General features: G+C 34.5%; 1 protein-coding gene across 3 annotated transcripts in view; it reads right to left on the bottom strand.

The window, feature by feature from the left end:
* CERKL (ceramide kinase like) overlaps nucleotides 1-25193 on the bottom strand; it is a 182474-nt gene that overhangs the window by 86936 nt on the left and 70345 nt on the right. For all 3 annotated transcript variants that reach the window (XM_069068573.1, XM_069068571.1, XM_069068570.1), the window contains exon 2: nucleotides 21161-21403. In XM_069068573.1, the coding sequence (XP_068924674.1) occupies nucleotides 21161-21403 (243 nt within the window). The remainder of the gene's footprint in view (nucleotides 1-21160; nucleotides 21404-25193) is intronic.

A 25193-nucleotide genomic window follows, 5' to 3' on the forward strand; every position in this document is an offset into this window, starting at 1 on the left:
ACAGGAGGTTGGCGGTTTGGCTTTGGTTTCAGGCTACAGGGGAGAACTGAAGGTCTGGGTTAAGAGGTTCCATTTCCCATACTTGAGGGCTAGAGGTGATTACAAATGATTAAACTATTACCACACACACAAAAGCACAGGCAAAGGAGAAACAATCCAACCATAGAAAGCTATTATGGGAATAGAAATGACCGTGTTTCATCTTCAGAGGAGGATACTGAAGTAAAGAAATACCCAAAGAGTAATGTAAAATGGACACCCACCCAAAAAAGAATTTATAGAAGATCTTAAAAAAGACTTTAAAAATCAAATGACAGAGATGGAGGAAAAACTAAAAAAGAAAATAAGAATAATCCAAGAAAAATAAGAAGGTTATGAAAGGAAAGTCAACCAATTAGAAAAGGAAATCCAGAATCTGACACCTTGAAAATTAGAATTGGGCAAAGTGAAGCCAGTGAAATTATAAGAGATCAATAAATGATTAAACACAATATTAATGATGAAAAAAATAGAAGAGAGAGTGAAACATCTTATAAGAAAAACAACAGATTTGGAGATTAGATCAAGAAGAGAAAATATAAAAATAACTGGACTAAGTGAAAGTTATGATCAAAAAAAGAATCTTTATACAATAATACAAGAAATAATTTTTAAAAATTGTCCTGAAGCATTAGGACAAGGGGGGAAAGTTGAAATAGGAAAAAATCCATTGATCACCACTTAAAAGAGATCCTATAAGGAAAGCTCATAGGAATACCAGTCAAATTCCATAACCACCAGCTCAAGGAAAAAAAATATTAAAAGCATCAAGATTAAAACAATTTAAATATGATGGTGCCACAATTAGAATTACACAAGACCTTGCAGCAGACACATTAAAGGACCACAGGTCTTGGAACACAACATATCAAAGAGCAAAAGAACTGGAGCTCTGACCAAAAATATTGTACCCTGCAAAGTTAAGTATTATCCTGAATGAAAAAAAAAATGGACATTTGATAAACTCTCAGACTTCAAGACTTTGTTTAAAAAAAATCCTGAACTTAATAGAAGATTCAACTTAGAAGAACTATGAGAAATATATGGCACATAGAGACTGATTATAAAGGATCCATAAGGACAGACTGTTTATTTTTTATACATGTAAAATGTAAAATGGATGTTCATAAGAAAGATTAGGGTGAATCCGAGTATAATAAGTATTTTAAAAATAAAACCATTTAGGAGCAGCTTAAAAGAGTAATTATTTTATACAAATGAGGTGCAAGAGGAAAAATTGATAGAGAGGAATTAGATGGTGGAGGAGGGCTGGTAGTTCTAGTAACATACTTTCATCAGGAATGGGTTTAAGAGGAAACAATACATATATATTTAGAAGAGTATAAAAGTTTTCTAAATTCAGAAAAAATAAAATGGTAGGGACATAGGGAGGGGGAAGAATACAAGGGAGGGATCTTTAGAGGGGAGGGTGAGGGAATAGGTAAAATAGGGGTATAGAAGGGTGTTTAGATTTATGGGAATGGGAGGCTAGGGCAGGGATCCTCGGAGGGGGGTAGGAAAGTTATAGGAGGGCAAGGTAGTGGGTAGAAATAAAGTAGAGGAGACAAGAGGGATAGGAAACATGAGATATGCACAAATATAAAAAATAAAGATCAGGAGTAGAATAGGTTTGGGAAAGCATATGTCTATATGTGTATGTGTATGTATTTATCTATAGCTATAGAGAAACATATCTAAACTTTATTGTAGCCTTCTGGGGTGGGGGTTGAGGATGGGAAAAAAGAACAAAGTAAAAAAGTGCACAGAAGAGAACAAAAGAAAACTCACAAGGATACAAAGAAAAGATGGACAATTCTCAACACAAGTGTTATTTATCATATAGGCTTTCTTGAAATGAAAATTTGTTACATATTTTGAATTCTCTCATGTTCTGCTATTCATACAACATGCTTTTTTTTTTCTTTCTAAGTTTGTATTTAAGTCACAATATTTAAGTTTATGATGTGTTTTTGTTTCTTTTCTCTATTCTATATTTGTGATCTGGCATCTGAGTCTAAAATAAAATAGAAAATTATAAAAATTTGCAAGATGCAGGTAAAGCAGTACTAAGGGGAAATTTCATACTTTTAAATGCTTATAAAATAAAAGAGAGAAAGAACAAATCAATGAATTGGGTATGCAACTAAAAAAAAACTAGAAAAAAAAAACAAATTAAATTTTTTAACTTAAACACCAAAATAGAAATCCTGAAAATTAAAGGAGAGGTTATTAAAGTTGAAAGTAAAAAAAAAAAAAACATTAAACTAAAATAAAACCAGGAGCTGGTTTTGTGTGTGTGCGGGGGGGGGGGGGGGGCGCGGCAAATAAAACCAATAAACCAGTGGTTACTTTCATTTTTTTAAAAAGACAGAAAACCAAATTTTCAGTGTCAAAACGAAAAGTGAATACATAACCAATGAAGATGAAATTAAAGCAATAATTATGGGCTATTTTGCCTAATTATATGCCAATAAATCTGACAATACAAATGAAATGGGTGAATAGTTACAAAATATAAACTGCCCAGATTAAAAGAAGAGGAAATAAAATATTTAAATAACCCTATAAAAAAACAGAAATTTAAAAAGCCATAAATGAGTTCCCTAAGGAAAAATCCCAAGAACCAGGTGGACTTATAAGCAATTTCTACCAAACATTTAAAGAACAATTAATTCAAATATTACATAAACTATCTGAAAAATAGGTAAAGGATTCCTCCCAAATTCCTTCAATGACACAAATTTGGTCTTAATATCTAAATCAGCAAGAGAAAAAACAAAAAGAGAAAACTATAGATGAACGTATTTAATTATTAATGCAAAAATTTAAATAAAATACTAGCAAGGAAATTACAGAAATATATCACAAAGACTATTTATACCAGGAATTCAAGTCTAGTTCAAAATTAGGAAAACTATAAGTATACTTGACCATATCAATAACAAAAATGGCAAAAGTCAAACGATTATATCAACAGATACAGAAAAAAGCTTTCAACAAATTATAGCCACCCTTATTAAAAACACTAGATGGCGTGTGAATAAATGGACCTTTTCTTAAAATGATAAGTAGTATCTATCTGAAACCAAGAACAGGCATTATCTATAATGGGGATAAACTAGAAGTCTCTTCAGTAAGAACAAGGATAAAGCAAGGATGCCTATTATCATTATTGTTATTCAATATTGTGTTAAAAAACTATAAAAACTATAGCAATAAGATAAGAAAAAAGAAATTGAAGGAATAAGAATAGCAAAGAGGAAACAGAACTATAACTCTTTACAGATGATATGATGGTATAGTTAGGAAACACAAAAGAAACAAAAACCTAGTCAAAACAATTAACTTTAGCAAAGTTGCAGAATATAAATAAACCTAGATAATCCATCAGCATTTCTATATATTACCAACAAAACCTAGCAGGAAGAGATAGAAAGAGAAACTCCATTTAAAATATCTACAGACAATAACAAATACTTAGGAGTCTACCTGCCAAGACATATCCATGATCCTTATGATGAACACAATTATGAAACACTTCACAAAAATAAAGACAATTAATAAAAAATTGGAAAAAAATTATCACTCACAGGCTGAGTCAATATGATAAAAAAATGACAGTACTAATGAGAAATGGAAAGGAAAGCAATCTAGCAGAAAGTACTACGTTACAAACTATACTACAGAGTGGTTATCATCAAAACAATCTGTACTTGATTAGAAACAATGGAATAGATTAGGCATATAATATATAGAAATAAATGACCACAAGTAACCTTGTGTTTGAAAAACCTAAAGATCCAAGCTTTTGGGGCAAGGACTCATGACTCCACAAAAACTGCTGAGAAAACTGGAAAACACAGTCTAGCAGGAATAGACTAATATCTCACATTGTATACCAAGACTAGGCAAACACCAACATTTCACACTATACAAAGATAAGCTCAAAATGAATACATGACTTTAGACATAAAGGGTGTTATCATAAAAAATTTAGAGAAATGAAAAAAAAAACCTGCCATGGATAAGGGAATAAGGGAATGGATGGATAAGGGAAGAATTTAAACTAAACAAGAGATAAGGAGGATCACAAGAGGTAAAATGGATAATTTTGATTACATGAAATTTAAAAAATTTTGCACAAAGACAATCCAGACAAAATTAGAAGGAAAGAAGGAAATTGGGAGAGGGAATTTACATGAAATTTCTCTGAAATAGATTCATTTTTCAAATACATAATGCAAATTTATAAATATTAGAACCATTCCCCAAATGATAAATGGTCACAGGATATGAGTAGACAGTTTTCAGAAGTCAAAGCTATCAATAGTCATATGAAAAGTGCCCTAAATCATTAATAATCAGAAAAATGCAAATTAAAACAACTTTTGAGTTACAACTCCACATCTAACAGCTTGGTTAACATGACAGAAAAAGAAAGCAACAAATGCAGAAGATGTGGCAAAATATGGACACTAATGCATTGATGGTGGACTTGTGAACTGATCTACCCATTTTGGAGAATGATGCGGAACTACAACCAAATGACTAAAATTGTGCATGCCCTTTGACCAGTAATACCTACTTACTAGATTTCTATACCAAAGAGATTTTTTTTTAAGTACAAAGAAGTAAAAAATATTTAAAATAGCTCTTTTTTGTGATGGTAAAGATTTGGAAATTGAAGGTATATCCATTAATTAGGGAATGGCTGAACAAGCTGTGGTATATGATTGTGACAGAATACTACTGTTGTAAGAAATGACAAAGGAGATAATTTCAGAAAAACCTGGAAACACTTACATGAACTGATGTAAAGTGAGGTGAGCAGAACCAGGAGAACATTTTGTTTTTGAAGGAAGGAAACAAATATTTATTAAGTACCTACTATGTGCCACACACTGTGGTAAGCACTTTACAAATATTATCTCATTTGATCTTCACAACTCTGCTATTATTATCTGCATTTTACGGTTGAAGAATCCGAGGCAGGCAGAAGCAAAGTAAGATGTTAAGACCCAGGATCTTGTTCAGTTGTTTCGGTCATGTTCAGCTCTTCACAACTTAGGGTTTTCTTGGCATTTCCTTCTCCACTTCATTTTATGGATGAGGAAACTGAGGCAAACAGGGTGAAGTGATTTGCGACGGGGCAGAGGGCCTAGGCTCTATCCACTGTCCCACCTAGTTGCCATATTAGCTTTGCGGTGTTCTAACATATCATTACAGTATTGCTGCTATCATGTAAAATTCTCCTGAGACCTGAGTTTGAATTTGACCTCATTTACTAGCTGTGTCTCTGGATAAGGGCAGCTAGGTGGCACAGAGAGAAGAGAACCAAGCTTGGAGTTCAGGAAGCCTGAGTTCAAATCTAGACACGGACACTTACTAACTGTATGACCCTTGCCAAGTCACTTAACCCTGTTTGCCTCAGTTTCCTCGTAAACCAATATTCTATTTCTAGTATAGAGAAACATGATGATAGTGTGTTATTTTGTGGTATCTTGTTTAAGCTTATCTGTTAATTTTTTTTTTTGTACCAATGCTACTTAGGAATATTGGTCTATAGTTATCTTTTTCTAGTTCTACACCCCAGATATGCATCAAGACCATATCTGTGTCAGAAGAAATTTAGCAGGATACTTTCTTGTGCTATTTTTGTAAACAGTTTATGCAAGATCGGAATTAATTGTTCTTTGAATGTTTAATTTCACTAATTTGTGAATCCATCTGCTCATAGGTTTTTCTCTTTGGAAGTTAATTTATGTTTTGTTAAAAATCTTCCTCTGAGATTGGGTTGTTTAAGTTTCCTACCTCTTATTCTGATGATTAGATATTTTAAGTTTTTATAAATATTAATTTAGTCCATTTAAGTTGATTTTATTCACACATAGTTGGATAAAAGTTTCTAATATTATATTTATTTTGTTTACTGTGGATTCTTTTTTCATTTTTAATGCTGGAAATTTGGTATTACTTTTTTCATGTCAATCAAACTAGTTAGTGGTTCATCTATTTTATTGTTTCCCCAACCTCCATCCCCCCCCCACCAAAAAAAACCCATAGCTCCTACCTTGATTTATCCTAATTTTTTTTAGTTTTGTTCATCTCTTCCACGATTTTCAAAATTTCCATTTTGTTATCTAATTGGATTTCCTAATTTGTTGGCTTTCAAGGGCTTTTTAAAAAAAGTTTATTATCAATTCATTAATCTGTTCTTCCTCTTTTTTGTTAATGAAAGTGTTTAGAGAAAAGAATTCCCCCTGAAGAATCATTTTCATTATATCCTCAAAATTCTAGTATGTTGTCTCATTTTTGTCAATATCTGTAATAAAATTATCTATATTTCTATAATTTGTTCTTTGACCAATCAATTCTTTAGGGTTAAGTTACTTAGTTTCCAGTTGATTTTTAATATTTTTTCAGGGGCAATATATTTAATTTTATTCCATTATGGTTACTAAAGTATTTTCTAATATTTCTGCTTTGCTGCAATTGTTTATGAAGTTTTTATTACTAAGACAGCATCAATTTTTGTCAAGGTGCCACATAAGTAAGAAGTATGGATACTCCTTTTTCTTTCCATTCAATAAATGCCAAAGTTCTAGCATATCTAAATTTTCTAAACTTCTATTCAGGTATTAATTTATTTCTTGTTTATTTTAGTTAGATGTATCAAGATTTTTAAAAAGTACATTGAGGATACTATTACTACAATTCTATCTATCCTCCCTGAAATTCATTGAGTTTTCCCCTCAGATATTTACATGTTATGCCACTGAATGCATATACATTAAGAATCTAAATTAATTCCATTTGTTGCCTTTTAGCAAAATACATTTTCCAGGTTTATGTCTTTTAATTCTGTTTTTGTTATTTTCTTATGTAAAATAATAATTTACACTCATGCTTTTTTATTTGCTCAGGTGAGATAAAGATTTTTCTCCAACCCTTATTATTTTAATTCTGTTTGAATCTATATTTTTTTAATGTGTTGTTTTTTTTTCTAAACAAGCTATTACTTGAACTTTGCTTTTTAATCCATTTTGGCAACTCTACATCTACAACTCTACATCAAATCTCCTCTACAAATTAGAGTTTGTTTTCCTTATGATTAATCCTCCCTACTATCCCTCTTAGCTATTTTCCTCTTGTTTTTTTATCTGTATCCTTGCTGAATTCAGTATATTCCTATAACAAACTTCATGCGTTTGTATGTTCTGCATTCTTTGACCTATTTAGATAAAAGTTATTTACCTTTTAATTTAGATAAAAGTTAAATTTAAGTGATGTCCATTGCCCTCCATTCCATTTTTATTGTTAAATATGTGGCACAGATTTCATGAAATAAGATATGTAGGGTTTTTTATATCATGGTTTTCAGAGAGGCTAAAGATTCTTAATTATTATTTTTTTTCTCTTTGATCTGTTTTCTAGGTCAGTTATATTTGCTATGGGATTCTTTACCTTTTTTTTCTTTTTTTTTTTCAAGTATTTTGATTGTTTTAATATTTCTTATTGCCTCAAGGGACTTTGGAACTGAATGTTGTAAACTAAAAGTAAATAAACAAATTAATTTTTTAAAAAAAGGAAAAAAAAAACCTCTTACTTCATTTCTTCTGGGAATTCTAGTTGAATTTGTGACCAAGTTGTGTTTTTTTCTGAGGCTTTGCTTATATTTGTTTTGGAGTCAGTCTCTTTTTCTGTTTTTGTGACTTGTGTTTATTATGTGCCATGATAATAGCTCTTTATGGTGGAATTCTGTTTTGCTTGTTTATTTGATCATTCTTCCAGCCCACTTCTTAATTTCAGAATTGATGGCTGGGCTCTACACACTTCTGGGGGTGGGGAGGCAGGATGGGGAAGGGAGGAGCTGTTTATGTTACTACTTTCTAAGGGTATTTCTTTGCTGCTTTTTTGGGTATTGTGTTATTCCAATATCTCAGGGACAGGATCTGTAAGTTTTCAGTTCTGTCAAGTTGTCTGATTGAGGTAAAGTCTGCTCACCGAATCTCTGGTTTGAACTTTGCAAGTTCCTGACTTGGGTTTATTAGTATAATATTAGTAGACTTCTGCTGGGCTCAGTTCTTATCAGCCAGCTGGAAAGTTGTGCTGATTCAGTGACAAAATTGCTGATTTCCTTCTGGTCTGAAATTCCTGCCCTGATTATTCCTCTACAGGCTTGAGACTGCAATGGAAACTGGAACTGAGACCTGACTCTGCTCCTGGAGTCTGCGCCATATTGCTTCTGTTTGATTGTGAGCCGGCTCCTTGCTTGTCATAGTTCCAAGGGCCTCCCTACACAGGAACACCACCCTGGGACACAGGTTCCTTCTCAGTCCACCCTAGCTCTCTCACCTGGAGTAGGAGCTACCAAAGCTGCCAGTTGACACACATTCTACAATTTGCATTCAATGCTACTGTGACCTCTTCCTGGTGTGCTAGAATGCTGAACACATAGCATGCTCTTGGTCAGACCACATTGCCAGTGTCCACAGACTGCTTTCTCAGACTCCTTATGCCAGCCTGGCCTGGACAAATAACTGACTGTACTTTTTTTTTTCTGAATTTCCCCCTCAGGATTGGGTCTCATATTTTCTAGATCTGTTTGTCCTGCTTCCTACTACTCCAACACACTGACTCTGCCCAAGATGTTCATTCTTTTTTCAAGCCCCTCCTCCACTGCTCTCTTTCCTTTATTATCCCTTTCCTGACATTTCTATCTGCTGTCTCTTTGCCTTTGCATAAGCACACTATCTACCATTAGGCTCTGTACACTCCCTTCCTGGCAAGTGGAATCCTTCTTTTCTTCAACAGACAGTTCAAGCATCACCTCTGTTTGTGGACGATTCTTGATCCCACCACATGCCCAGTTACTGGTGCTTCCTCCCTTCCCCTCCAGAAATTATTTAAGTTTATATACTTTTGCATTTACTTACCTGTTTTTATGTTATTTCTTCACAATGGAATGTAAGGACTATAAGGGTAGATAACTGTTTTATCTTAGTATCCCTAGTACCTGGTGCATAGTAGGCAATGGCATTTAATCAATACGTTTGGAATGAAAATGCTATTGTCTTTTGAAATACATAAAAATTGGGGTGGCTAGGTGGCACAGTGAATAGAGCACCGGCCCTGGAGTCAGGAGGACCTGAGTTCAAATCTAGGCTCAGACACTTATTATCTGTGTGACCTTAGATAAGTCACTTAATACTTTTTGCCTTGGTTTCGCATCTGTAAAATAAGATGGAGAAGGAAATAGCAAACCACTCCAAAATCTTTGCCAAGAAAGAGTCAGATATGATTGAAATGCCTGAACAATAACAACAACAAAAAATAAGTCTAATCATCACACCTGTGCTACGCTAATAAGGCACTAGTTCAACTGATAGCAGCTACGTGTGGTTCAAGTATAGTGCCCAAAAGGATTTAAAAGCTCTACATGATTTACCCTGCAATTTTTACCCCATCTTCCATCAATAGAAGGTCACAGTACTTAAAAAGCTAGAGAATAATACTTCTGCTATACACTATATTCATTAGATCCTTTTATATAATTTAAACCAGAGCTTGTCATCATATAATTAAGATGAACCTACAAAGGATTCATAAAAGAACTGCAAAGACCATTATGGTTGGAAAACATCCTAGGAATTGAAGTTAGAATAACTGTGGTTATTTAGCCCAAAGAAGAAAAGGGCACAGAGCTGTTTGATTATTGTCATCAAAGCATAAGAAGAGATTTTTAGGAGAAGGATGCACATCAATTTTTCTCCTTATCTGCTACAAGCTAACAAGAGGAAATAACTTTAAATGAAAGCAAGTGAGATTTGTGGTTCTATGAAAAATCAATCCCCATATCCAGAGGTGAAAAATAGTCTCGATTTAGTTTTCAGTTAGTTAAGTACATTTTAAGATATTCACACTATACAGTAGTAATTTCTATTGCTCAATTACTTAAACTACTAATGAAATTTTTTATTTGGAAACCATGAAGTTTGGTTATTTTGACAGCATATTTCAATGAAATAATTATTTTCTGTATTAATAAGTATTACATTTCTTGAGGAATAGGCATTTTAAAAAGTCATAGCGTACTCTTCATTTTTTATTTTTTAAATATTTTTTGTTATTCAGCACTGGACAAATATCAGCGGACATGAGCATTTCCCTATACACAGATTAACTATAGAGGCTTGTTTATGAATCCACAAATCTCTTTTATGCTGAGCTTGCATTTAAAAGAATTCAACATGTTACTCTCAAAGCTTTTCTGTATCTCCTAAATTTTGTTCTCTTCTGTACATTGAAAAAGAAATACTTGGGGCGGCTAGGTGGCGCAGTGAATAGAGCACTGGCCTAGAGTCAGGAAGACCTGATTTCAAATATGGTTTCAGACACTTAACACTTACTAGCCTTGTGACCTTGGGCAAGTCACAACCCTAATTGCCTTCCCCCTCCAAAAAAAATGTGAAAAAGAAATACTATGATGGCCCTTTTCTTTTTTTTAGAAAAGGAAGAAACATCACTAGTCCTCCTCTTATAATAATAATAATAATTTTCTAACCTTAAAACACAAATATAGCCACATAAAATAAATCCATGCATTAGCTTTGTCCTAAAGATTCACCTCAATCTATACAAATTCCTCACCTCTCTGGCAGACAGTGATTACCATACTGGAGATGTGGTTGGTTACAATAATTAGAGTTCTTAAGTCTTTCAAAGATGTTTTTCTTTATGTTATAGTTATTTACAAATTGTCTTCTTGGTTCTATTTACACTAGGTTCTGTATCAATTCACATAACTATTCCTAGTTTTCTCTGAATCAATAGCATTTGTCATTTTTAATATCTTTAATAACATTCTATTACATTCACATAACATAATTTGTTCATCTATTCTCTGAAATGACCCCCTTAGTTTCCAACCTTTTGCTCCCATAAAAGCCCTATTAAACATATTTTTGGAATATATAAATCCTTTTCATCTTTCTTTGCTCAAGTTGAGGCCACAGCCTACTCAAAATGATCAGCACCTATATTGTCATTTTATGATTTATGTTCAGAAAATAATTATTATCAGGAAATTCTCACACTATTACCTAGCACACATGCTGACTACCTGATAGCTCCAAGGAATATTTTTTTTTATATTGGCTTGACCAAGTAAACATGACTCAAAAAATATCAGAGAATTACAAAATGTTTAGACTTGGAAGGCACTTAAATCTCCAAATACATCAAGACAATCCCCACTAGAGCATTTCTGACCAGTGCTCACCAAGTCTCTGACTGAAGACTCACAACTTTCTGAGGCAGCCCATTTCACTTTTAGATACCTCTAATTGTACAAACATTTTTTTTCCCTGAAAAAGAGCCTAAATATTCATCTTTTCAATTTCTTCCCTATTGATCTTGGTTCTGCCTTCTGGGATCAAACAAAAAACAAGTCTAACTCTACTTTCATATGCCAGCCCTTTAAATACCAGAATACAGATATCATGTCTCTCCCCTCTTATCCATTCTTAGCTCCTTCAACTGATCTTCAGGTGTCATGATAAAAGATACTTCACTGTCCTAGTTCTTGTCCTTGAGATATTCTATTATTTATCAAAGTCCTTCTTAAACAATGCTGCTGAGACAGAGGCCCAGATACCGGGGCACGCAGACAGAAGCCCAGACGGCATGGCGCACAGAGGCCTGGATGAGGCCTGATTAACATGGTGGCAAGTTGACCTACCAACCACAAGGGCCACTGCCAGGCCTATCACCACAGGGCCGGGACTGGACAGAGCAGGGTAAGAGTCAAATGCAGGGCCCCTGCCAGGAGAAGCAGCTATCCCTGGGACTACCACTCCATAGCCCAGAAATTTAAAAAGCCCCTATTGGGACTTCCAGGAACCAGGACGGCAGAGTAAACCCTGGATGCTCCAATCTCCCCCTCTGACCCTGAAAACATAGTAATTATTGTTCATGGGCAAAACTTTAAACAGTAAAGGCTTGGGAACCCTAGAGGAAGGGTGTGGCTAGGACCCTGCCTCAAAATGGGTAAAAGGCGGACTACAAAGACAAAGGAGTTCTACTATCTTGAGAGGGAGGAATCAAATTCAGAGGAAGACAGTGTTGACTCCACACCCACAGCTGAAGCCTCAACAGGGAACTGGTCTCAAGCAAAGTAAGCATTCTTAGATGAGCTCAAAAGGAACTTTGAAAACCAAATTAAAGAGATAGAAGATAAAATGAATAATTTTTTTAAATCAAATTTGCAAAATTAGAAAAACATTACAATGAAGAAAACAACTGCTTAAAAAGAAAAATGTGTGATGTGGAAAAGGAGCTCCAAAAACTAACAGAGGAAAATAATTTGCTAAAAATTAGAATTGACCAAATTGAAGCGAATAACTCTATGAGGAACCAAGAATTAGTCAAACAAGTCATCAAGAATGAGAAAAAGAGGTAAAATATCTCAATGGAAAAATAACTGACCTGGAAAACAGATCCATGAGAGATAATCTGAGAATCATAAGCCTACCAGAAAATCACAATGAAAAAATGAGCCTGGACAACAGCTTCCATCAAGGAAAACTGCCCTGAGACACTAAAACCAGAAGGTAAAATAGAAATAAAGAGAATCCACTGGACACCTCCTGAAAGAGATCCCAAATTGAAAAGTTCTAGACATGTTGTGGCCAAACTCCAGAACTACCAGGTAAAGGAGAGAATACTACAAGTGGCCAGAAAGAAACAATTCAAATATCATGGAACCACAGTGAGGATTGCACAGGATCTGGCAGCCTCTACGCTGAAAGATTGGAGGAAGTGGAATACAATTTTTTGCAAGGCAAAAGAGCTCAGGTTACAACCAAGGATCACCTACCCAGTGAAACTGAACATATTCTTCTAGGCAAGAAGATGGTCATTCAACAATATAATGGCTCTCCAGACCTTCCTAATGAAAAAGCCAGAGTTCAATGGAAAATTCAACCTCCAAACAAGACACAAGAGACATATAGAAAGGTAAACAAGGAAAACACACACACACACACACCCTGTTATTTAATAAGAACAAAGTTTTTATAGACAAATAGAGGGTATGGGTATAAATTACACAAAATGGCGATTTTAAAAAAAAACCTTATTACAGGCTACAAAGGGACTGCAATGGAATAAGAGTTAAGAACGAAGCAGAAAAGGGTAAATTATGCCACACAAAGAGGCATAAAAACAATATAGTAGAGGGAAATAAGGGAGGAAAATGAGCATTATATGAGCTTTTCCCTCATTGGTTTTGGTACAAGGAGGGAATAACACAACCAGGTAAGCATAGGACTCTATAGAGAAGAGTCACAAAACATATCATAATAGAGGGAAAGAGGGGAGGGAGAGGAGCTTTGCATGAGATTTGTTCCTGTCAATCTTGGTTCAAAGAAGAAATAACATATTACATTAAGTATAAAAATCTATCATATGGGGGGGGGGGCGTGCCTCCCTGCACAGCCTGTGTCTGCTCCACCTGTTGCAATGAGACAATGGACTTGGGCTCTTTTAGTGAGAGCGCTCACAGCTGGTCAACAGCTCCCAGGTCCCTTGAACCCAGACAAAAAAGGAGAGAGCAATAAAAGCTGGTGGAATGAGAATTGTGCAGAAACACCCTCATAATGGAGATGCCAAAAAAGAGAAAGATAAGGATGATCAAGAATGGGAAAGCACCAGCCCACCTAAACCAACTGTGTACACCTCTGGTGTTATTGCAAGGGGTGACAAAGATTTCCCCCCCGCTGCAGCTCAGGTAGCTCATCAAAAACCACATGCCTCTATAGAAAAGCATCCTTCTAACAAGACAACATAGCACATCCAACAGCCCTGCAAGGGAAAAGTCCTGCTGCTACCCTGTCACTGTTGTTGTTGGAGAAGAACATGTGATTTCTTCTTAAGTTTGACATTTATAGAGCAACAAGAATTGGTCCAATTTTTTTTTTCTATCTCTAACTCTGTAGAGAAATTTAAGACAAAGCAAATCAGTAGCTTCATTTGCCTTACATTTCTTTGTTTACTGCCTGCAAATAGATCAGATACCCACGTATCTTGTTCACCTAAATGCAAACAACACTTGAGTATCGTTTTTTCCCCTGATCTAGGATCTTTATTCAATTTAACCCTATCTGCTGTTTTGCTTAGGGAATACAGTGATTTTTATTTAATTTAGTTTTAGTAGTTCTAAAGTTGCCTTTGGTTTGTACCATAAAGTGAAGTGTGATATTTAAAAACAATTAAAGGGGCAGCTAGGTGGTGCAGTGAATAGAGCACCGGCCCTGGAGTCAGGAGGAGCTGAGTTCAAATTCAGCCTCAGACACAACACAAAAAACTAGCTGTGTGACCTCGGGCAAGTCACTTAACCCCAATTGCCCTACCTTCCCCCCTCCAAAAAAATAAAAGGAAAAGGAAAACAATTGTAAACCCATTTAGAGAAAGGTGAGGTAAAGGTAAGGAAAAATTGGGTCATTTTATAGTCTTATTTTTATCAGACACTAGAGTCTTCCCATGTAGTCCAGAGCAAAATGGGAAAGACAAAATTTCACACTGTTTTTTCAATGAGTAACCAAAATAGTTATTTCCTTTAAGAGTCTTGTTGCTGGAGAATGAGAATCCAAGAAGGCTTACTCAGAACGAAGCATTTTGCTTTAAGTAACAAGACTGGGGAGTTTTTGTATCCCAGAAAGTCCTGGCTTAGGAAATAGGTAAACTTATGTATGTCTGTAATCATCTTGTTGGCTTGAATTTGAGGGGGACTCTACCCCTTGTGGTGGGGGGTGGGAGGGGAGGTATATGGATAATGATTAGAAAAGTTTACTATTATCTAGCAGGGGGGAATAATATGTGAAAACCCACCAAGTTCACAAAGGGATCCAGTTTTCTTCCAAAGGGAGATTAATCCCATTGTCAAGGAAAGATAAATACATTCCACTTTAGTTGGAGCAGTTGTTTGCAGACCTCCCAACTGTGGCCAGATTCTTCTTTGTCCTAATTACATAATTACTCCTACTAATCTGAGTTATTTTGTGTGTGCTTCTTGCCACCTGATATTTGTAAGATCATTGCTGGAATGATTACTATGCTATTTCTGTATTGGAAAATAAACTCATTTTGGTTATTTACATATGAAAAAAATCTATTATATTCTCCAGGCAGTAGGAGGGGGAAGGGCTATGAAAGGGGGGGGGGTGTCTAGAAGAGAGGGAAGAAGTAAGGGGGGAAGGGGAGGAAAAGGAAGGGGGCTTGAAAAGAAGAGAATACTGAGGGAGGTGGTGGTCAAAAGGAAAACTCTTAAGGAGGGGAAGAGAGAAGGGGAGAAAAATAAAAGTATAAACAGGGGAGGGAATAGGATGGAGGTAAAGAGACAGATAATAATCATAACTGTGAACATGAATGTGATGAACTCTTCCATAAAACGGAGGCGGATAGCAGGGTTGATTAAAAAACATAATCCTACAATATGCTGTTTACAAGAAACACATCTGAAACAGAGGGATAAACACAGGGTAAAGGTAAAAGGCTAGAGTAAAATATATCATGCCTCAGCTAAAGTAAAAAAAAAGCAGGTATAGCAATCCTTATCTCAGATAAATCAAAAGCAAAAATTGATCTAATTAAAAGAGATAAGAAAGGAAACTATATCCTGCTGAAAGGCACCATTGAGAATGAAGCAATATTGTTAATTAATATATGCACCAACTGGTACAGCATCCAACTTCCTAGAGAAGGTAAGGGAATTAGAGGAAGAAATAGATAGCAAAACTATACTAGTGGGAGACCTTAATCTTCCCCTCTCTGAACTTGAAAAATCTAACCTCAAAATAAACAAGAAAGAAGTTAAGGAGGGTGAATAGAATTTTAGAGAGGGTAGGTATGATAGATCTCTGGATAAAACTGAATGGGGATAAAAAGGAATATACCTCCTCTCAGCAGTACATGGCACATACACAAAAATCAACCATGTACTAGGACATAAAAACCACACAATTCAGTGCAGAATGGCAGAAATATTAAATGCATCATTCTCAGATCATGATGCAATAAAAATCATATGCAATAAAGGAAATACAGACTAAAAACTAATTGGAAAATAAACAGTTTAATCCTAAAGAATGAGTGGGTCAAACAAGAAATTACAGAAACAATCAGTAACTTCATTCAAGAGAATGACAATAATGAGACAACATATCAAAATTTGTGAGATGCAGCAAAGGTAGTTCTTAGAGGAAGTTTTATATCCCTGAGTGCACACATGAATAAATTAGAGAAAAGGGAGGTCAATGAGTTGAGGATACAATTGAAAAAGCTAGAAAAAGAACAAACTGAAAATCCACAATTAAATACTAAATTAGAAATAATGAAAACCAAAGGAGAGATTAAGAAAACTGAAATTAAGAAAACTGTTGAATTAATAAATTAAACTAAGAGCTGGTTTTATGAAAAAAAAAACAATAAAATTGATAGACCCTTAGACAATATGATAAAAAAGAAAGAAGAAAAGCAAATTATGAGTATCAAAAACTAAAAGGGTGAATCTACCTCCAAGGAAGAGGAAATTAAAACAATAATTGGGAATTATTATGCCAAATGTTATGCACATAAATTTGACAATCTTAGTGAAATGGATGAATATTTACAAAAATATGAGCTGCCAGGTTAATTGAAGAGGAAGTAAATTACTTAAATAACCCCATCTCAGAAAAAGAAATTGAACCAGCCATCAGTGAACTCCCTAGGAAAAAATCTCCAGGGCCAAACAGATTTACTAGTGAATTCTATCAAACATTTAAAGAACAATTGATTCCAGTACTCTACAAACTATTTGGGAAAATTAGTGAAGAAGGAGTCCTACCAAATTCTTTTTATGACACAAACATGGTGCTGATGCCTAAATCAGGAAGAGATAAAACAGAAAAAGAAAATTATAGACCAATTTCCCTCATGAATATAGAGGCAAAAATTTTAAATAAAATATAGAAAAAAGAATATAGCAACTTACCACAAGAATAATACACTTTGATCAGGTAGGATTTATTCCAGGAATGCAAGGATGGTTTAATATTGGGAAAACCATCAGTATAATTGATCATATCAACAATAAAACTAGAAGAAACCACACGATTATCTCAATAGATGCAGAAAAGGCTTTTGACAAAGTACAACAATGGGGATAAGCTAGAAGCATTTCCAATAAGATCAGGGGTAAAACAAGGGTATCCACTATCACCCCTCTTATTCAATCTGGTACTAGAAATGTTAGCAGTAGCAATTAGAGAAGAAAAGGAAATCAAAGGAATGAAATTAGGCAAAGAAGAGACCAAGCTATCACTCTTTGAAGATGATATGATGATATACTTAGAGAATCCTAAAGAATCAAGTAAAAACCTACTTGAGATAATAAATAAATTTGGCAAAGTTGCAGGATATAAAATAAACCCACATAAATCCTTGGCATTCCTGTATATTTCTGATGAAATCCAACAGCAAGAGATAGAAAGAGAAATCCCATTTGAAGTTACTATAGACATTATAAAATATTTGGGAGTCTACCTGCCAAACAAACCCAGGTCCTGTATGAACACAACTAGAAAACACTCTTCACACAAATAAAATCCCATCTAACTAATTGGAAAAACATCAATTGCTCATGGCTGGGTCGAGCTAATATAATAAAAATGACAATTTTACCTAAATTAAATTACATATTTAGTGCCATACCAATCAATTTACCAAAAACTTACTTTATAGAACTAGAAAAAAATAGTAACAATATTCATTTGAAAGAACAAAAGGTCCAGAGTACCAAGGGAATTAATGAAAAGAAATGCTAGGGAAGTGGTCTAGTTATACCAGATTTTAATCTGTATGATAAAGCAGCAGTCATCAAAACTATTTGGTGATGGCTGAGGAATACAGCAGTGGTTCAATGGAATAGATTGGGTACATGAGACTCAGCAGTCAGTGACTGTAATAATCTACTGTTTGATAAATCCAAAGATCCCAGTTTTGGGGATAAGAACTCACTATTTGACAAAAACTGCTGGGAATACTGTAATATAGTATGGCAGAAACTGGGCATAGACCATTATATAACACCATACCAAAATTAAGTCTAAATGGGTGCATGATCTAGGTATAAAGGATTATACTGTAAGCAATCTGGGAAAGCAAGGAAAGTTTACCTGTCAGATTTATGGAGAGGGGAAGACTTCATGACCAAATAAGAATTAGAGAGCATTATAAAATGCAAAATGGATAACTTTGATTACATGAAATAGAAAAGCTTCTGTACAAACAAAGCCAATGTAACCAAGATTAAGAGGGAAGTGGGAAATTGGGAAAGAATTTTTACAATCAGTGTCTCTGATAAAGGCCTCATTTCTAAAATATACAGAGAATTGAGCCAAATCTATAAGAATACTAGTCAGTCCCCAATTGATAAATGGTCAAATGATATGAACAGGCAGTTATCAGAGGAAGAAATTAAATATATCCATAAGTATATGAAAAAATGCTCTAAATCACTATTTTTTTTTTGCTTTTTGGAGGGCAATTGGTAGTTTAAGTGACTTGCCCAAGGTCACATAGCTAGTTTTTGTGTTAAGTGTCTGAGGTCGGATTTGAACATAGGTACTCCTCACTCTAGGGCCTGTGTTCTATTCACTGTGCCAACCACCTTCCCCCTCTAAATCACTATTGATTAGAGAAATGCAAATCAAAACTACTCTGAGGTACCACATCTCACCAGTCAGATTGGCTAAGATGACAAAACAGGAAAATGACAAATGTTAGAGAGGATGTGGAAAAATTGGAACTCTAATACATTGCTGGTGGAGTTGTGAACTGATCCAGCCTTTCTGGAGAGCAATCTGGAACTATGCCCAAAGGGTGATAAGTAATTTCTTATCCTTTGACCCAGCAACACTACTTCTAGGGTTGTATCCCAAAGACATAGAAGCGGGAGGAAGACCCATATGTACAAAAATATTTATAGCAGCTCTTTTTATAGTGGAAAAGAATTGAAAATTAAGGGTGTGCCCATCAATTGGGGAATGACTAAACAAATTATGGTATATGAATGTAAGGGAATACTATTACATCATAAGAAATGAAGAGCAGCTGGACTTCATATTTACCTGGAAGGGCTTATATGAACTGATGGTGAGAAGAGAAGAACCAGTAAAAATTTGTACACAATTACAGATACAACGTATGTGTGATGACCAACTTTAATAGACTGGACTCTTCTCAGAAATGCAGGACTATAAGTAAACTCCAAAAGACTCATGATGGAGAGAGATGTCTACATTCAGAGAAAGAGCTAGAAAGAACAGTCTGAATGCAGATTGAAGCAAATTACCTGATCTCTTTCTTTTTCTTGTTTGGTTTTGTTTCCTCTTTCCCATTGTTCATTCCATCTAATACAATCCTTCTTTATAACATGACTAATATCTAATGTGATATTTATGATAATATAATGTGATATTATAATATTTGCAGATCCCATACTTGATTGTATGCTGCCATGGCCGGGGGTGGGAAGGGTGGGGAGGGAAGAAAGGGGGAGAAAATTTGAAACTCAAAGAACTGGGGAACTAAATCTTGTAAACTCAAAGTAAGCTAACAAATTAACAAATACAAAAAAAAGAAGAAAAAGAAAATAAAAAAATAAAAGGGTGACAATTTCTCTCCAAGAAAAAAATCAAAAACAAAAACAATGCTGCTTAGAGCAAAACACAATATGCCAGATGTGACTTGACCAAGGCGGAGGACAGCAGGACCTCCTTTATCCTACAAACTATATTTCTCTTAATAGAGTCCAAGATAACATTGACTTTTTTAGGTCCCATAACACACTAGTACTGAGCTTTCAACCCACTAAAACTCTTAGATCTTTTATAGACAAACTGCTCTCTATCATCCTTCCACAAACTTACACTTGGGAAATTTATCTTTTTAAACTCAAATGTAAACTTTATACTTGCCCCTCTTGAATATTATCTAAATAAATTTACCCCAATGTCAATAGCCCAATATCAAGTTGTCATCCCAGGTGTTAGCTATTCACCCCCACCTTAGCACAATCTTCAGATTTAATGAGCATGCTAGTTATATCTTTATTCATCACTGATAAAAATGTTAAATAGCATAGGGCCAACCACAGATCCCCGGGGCACTCCCTGGGAGACCACCCACAAAAATTACATTGAACCCGTAACAAGATGTCTGAGCTGTTCAACTTCTTCTAAATTGATCTTATTCTATTGTAATCTAGCCTACCTCTTCATATTTTTCAACAGAATAGTATGAGATACTTTCTCAAATTATTTGTTAAAATTTAGGTGAGTTGTTTTTTCTACAGTCTTCCTCCAATCTAACAGTTTAGTAGCCCTGAAAAAAAAAAGATGAAAAAAGGCTAATCTGGCATGACCTGTTCTCAAGTAACCCATGTTGACTCTCTGTGATCAATACTCCCTTTTCTGGATGTATACTACCCCTTTAATGAGTCATTCTAGAATCCTGTCAGCAATCAAAGTCAAGCCTATAGTTTGGAGACTCTCTTTTAAAAGAAATATCAGGACAATATTTTTTCAGTCCTGCAATTTTCCTATTTTTCATTAAAGTATCACTAAAATGTTTGGCTCTACCTCTCCTTTTTTTCCAGTACCAGAAGATGTTGCTCAGTTGGAATTTAAACAGATCAACACTTGACTTACCCTGTTCAGCAACTCCATTACCCATTTTCATTTTGTCACTTTCTGAGCAATACCATCTTTTTTGGCAGAGAAAAGAGGGAAAAAAAACAATAGAAAAGAAAGAATTGTGCATCCACCTTCTCTCTATTGTCAGTTATCATTTTCTACCTCCCCAAGCAACAGCCTTCTAACTTCCTGAATCCTGCCAAAATAGCTTTTAAAAAAAATATTCCACATCCTTGTTTGTCCTCAATGCTCCTTTCCAGGTACCTTTCCATGGGGCTTTTTTACAATGGAGTGGACAATCATGAGTTGAATAGATGAGAATGCTTACCCAGGTATCATTATGCTTTGTTAACACTAATAACATATTTCTACAATAAAGTACTTACCAGCCAAAATTTTCTTCAAATCTCTAACCCATGAGGAACAGTGGTCTTCACTTGAGTTATTAAGAGTAAGAGTATAATCTTTTATTTTATTTTGCTCCTTTTTTATGCATGCAAAAAGTGTGATACCTAACAAAGTACCACCTTTTTGCCGCTTGGCAGGTCGTCGCCATTTCAATTTCACAGAAAATAAGTCTTTGAGCTCAATAAATTCCTCTTTACTCAAGAAGCCACATTTGGAATTACCTAAAAAAGAAAAGAATTTTCTATTAAAAACTGATCTGTCCATTCCAGAAACTTTTATTCCCATTGCCTAGCATGATGTCTGGCACATAGTAGGTCCTAATACCCTTATTCATTAATGGTAGGGAAACAGGTACATAATGTGCAATGTCTAGTAATCTTAGTCAATTTATAATTCTTCGTATTTTAAAGTGTTGGTTATATTATATATTCTGAACGAATGCAAAGGAAACAACATTTGTCATTTCCTTTTTTGTCATGTTGTCAATTGGGAAATTTGCCTGATTATCATTATGAATCATTTCTTAATTGCCAAATGTGATTTTTGAAAAAAAATTCCTAAATCCTCCTCCTTCTGGATATCTTTTCAGTACTTCATATTGCTGACCACACCTTTCTCTTTCTAGAAAAGTCTCTTCTCTGGCACTAGGTCCATAACTTTGGCATTGTCTTCAATTCCTCATTCTCTCATACAAGATAGACAGTCAGTCACCAAATCTTGTCATATCCACAATGATAACATCTCTTTTCTCTCACCTCTTCTCCTTAATCACATAGACACCATTCATTTAGGCCCCTTATCAGTTCTCTCCCAACTCCAATTCATCCTTTATGTGTCACACAAATGAGTTTCTTTAATGGCTGATATGACCAGGTCTCTGTCTGTCTCTCTCTCCATATACATACAGTATATGAATGTAAATATATGCATATATATAATTTTATATATGTATAAAATATATTTTATGTATATAATTGTATACAAATCTATGTATACAAATATAATGTAGTAGACATATGTGTGAATCTACTACATGTACCATAAGTTATTTTTTACTTGATGTAAATATATGTATATATTTGATACAAGGTTATTCAATGTATTTATTTCTTCCCAATATAGTTTTATCATTAAATATTTCTCAATTATATGCAAAAAATTAACATTCATTTTTTAAATTTTTGAGCTCCAAATTCTCTCTCTACTTCCCTCACCTCCCCCTCCATGAAAAAAAGAAAAAGAAATTTTATATACATTATACATTGGAAGTCATGCAAAACATATTTCCCTACAACCATATTGCAAAGGAAAACACAGGCCAAACAATGAAAGAAAGTTAATAAAAAGTATACAGTTATCCCTTCCACATTGCAGGGGTAAGGTGTCCCGTGATCTGGAAAATATGTATAAAATCTGGAGTAGATACTTCACCTTCATTTTCCTTTAGGAAATCATACAGAATTAGCCTTTTCTCGTACAATGCCTAAGTCTACTGGAATGCCTTTTTTATAACAATTCTGCATTTCTGAGTTTATAAACTTTTTCTGTATCATCTGCTGGCCTTCCCATGCTGTCTGCAGCTTCCACAAAGCTCCCCCAAAATTCCCATTTAATTTATTATTGTCAACCCATGATATATTAAAACTGCAATGGGGAAAATCATAATGTGCAAGGGATAACTGTACATGGATCTGCATTCAAGCTCCATCATTTCTTTCTCTGGAGGTGGATAGCATTTTTCATCATAAATACTTTGGAATTGTCTAAGATCACTGCATTGGTCAGAAGAGCCAAGTCACTCAGTTGATTATTTTATAATATTTCTGTTACTATGTACTATGTTCTCCTGGTTCTGCTCACTTCATTTTGCATCAGTTCATATGTGTTCCCAGGTTTTTCTGAAACCACCCAGCTCATTACTTTTCCTAGCACAATAGTATGCCATAACAATCATATACCACACCTTGTTCAGCTATATGGTATGACAAGTTAGTCTATACCTAGTTTATGCCAAACTGATTTCCAGTTTTCCTACCAATTTTTGTCAAATATTGAGTTCTTGCGCCCCAAACCTGGGCTCTTTGCATTTACCAAACACTAGACTGCTATGGTCATTTATGACTGTGTATTGTATACCTAATCTATTACACTGATCCATCACTCTATTTCTTTCCTTGTACCAGGTTGTTTTGATAATTACTACTTTGTAATACAGTCTGAGATCTAGTAGTGCCAGACCACCTTCCTTCATGTTTTTTCATGAATTTCCTTGATTTTCTTGACCTTTTATTTTTCTGTATGAATTAATATTTTTTCTAGCTCTAATATAATGTTTTGAAAGTTAGACTGTTATAGCACTGAATAAGTAATTTAATTTAGGTAGAATTGTCCTTTTTTATAATATTGGCTTGGTCTATGCACAAGAAATTAATGTTTCTCCAATTGTTTTAGATCTAACTTTATTTGTACGAAAAGTGTTTTTTGTAACTGTGTTCATACAGTTCCTAGTTCACATAGTTTGTCATGGCAGGTAGACTCCCAAGTATTTTATATATTGTCTATGGTTACTTTAAATGGAATTTCTCTGTCTCTTGCTGTTGGACTTCGTTGATACTACATAGAAATGCTAATGATTTGTGTGGTTTTAGTTTATATCCTACAACTTTGCTGAAGTTGTTAATCGTTTCAATTAGTTTTTTAGCTAATTCTCTAGGATTCTCTAAGGATATCATCTTCTGAAAACTGTGGTGGTTTTATTTCCTCACCTATTATAATTCCATTAATTTCTTTTTTCTTATATTAATGCTATAGTTAGCATTTTTAGTAGGAATTAAATAATAGTAGTGGAAAAGGGCATCCTTTCCTCACCCTGATCTTACTGGGAAATACTTGCTTGTAGCTTTAGATAGATACTAGCTATCATTTTAAGGAAAGTTTCTTTTATTCCTATGCTTTTCAGTGTTTTTAATAGGAGTGATTAAGATATTCTGTCAAATACTTTTACTGCATCTATTGCTATAATCATATGATTTTTGTTGATTTTGTTACTGATATCAATTATGATGATAGTTTTCCTAATGCTGAATCAGCCCCGCATTCCTCATATAAATCTCACCTGATCATAGTATATAATCTTTTTAATATATTGCTATAATCTCCTTGCTAGAATTTTATTTTAAAAATTTGCAGTAATATTCATTATAGAAACTGGTCTGTAGTTTTCTTTCTCTGTTTTTGCTCTTCCTAGCTTAGTATCTTCCTAGTATCAGCACCATATTTGTGCCATAAAAGGCAGTTAGTAGAACTCCTTCTTCATCTATATTACAGTTAGGGTCTTCTCCAAGATGGGAAACTGTTCCATGCTTCAAGTTTTTCATGCTTGTCTTTTCAGAGCTAGCTGTGGAGGTCTGTAAGTTTTTGCTGTTTCCAAGGTGGTATGATCTAAGGAGAGATGTAGTCACTGCTCTTCTACCCTGTGCTCTGGTCTTTACCCAGGAAAGTACCTTGTTCTCCAGTAGCTATGAATGCTACTGCTCCTCTTGGCCCTGGAATTGTGACCAGGTCCCCTGCATATGTGTCTGTGTGTGTGTGCATGTGTGTATGTATATGTATATATGTATTATATAATGTATATTTTCATCTCTAAATTACTAAATATGTAAATAGTAAAATGAATTTTATTACAGTTTTAAGTATGAAAATAGGTATTTTTTTTGCTATTTTGCTCCACTGTTTCCCTACACTACACCCACCCCCATCACTGATGATATTCCCTAACTACATATCCCCCCAAATAAATAATTATGGATTTTGTCAATATATTTCAAACCTAGATATATTCTGCAGTCAAATTAATATGGGAAATATTCATCCAATCATCTAATATATAGATGAGTAATCTGAGACTTCTGTGGCTCTGTGTTTCTGGTATCTCTCCATGTTTAGCTTTCCTTTTCTAGTTCCTATATTCTCTCTCTCTCTCTCTCTCTCTCTCTCTCTCTCTCTCTCTCT

This window comes from Petaurus breviceps, unplaced genomic scaffold (genome assembly GCF_028583685.1).
Source record: "Petaurus breviceps papuanus isolate PSGF00001 unplaced genomic scaffold, PetGlider_PUasm1.0 90763, whole genome shotgun sequence".
NCBI classification, from domain to species: domain Eukaryota; kingdom Metazoa; phylum Chordata; class Mammalia; order Diprotodontia; family Petauridae; genus Petaurus; species Petaurus breviceps.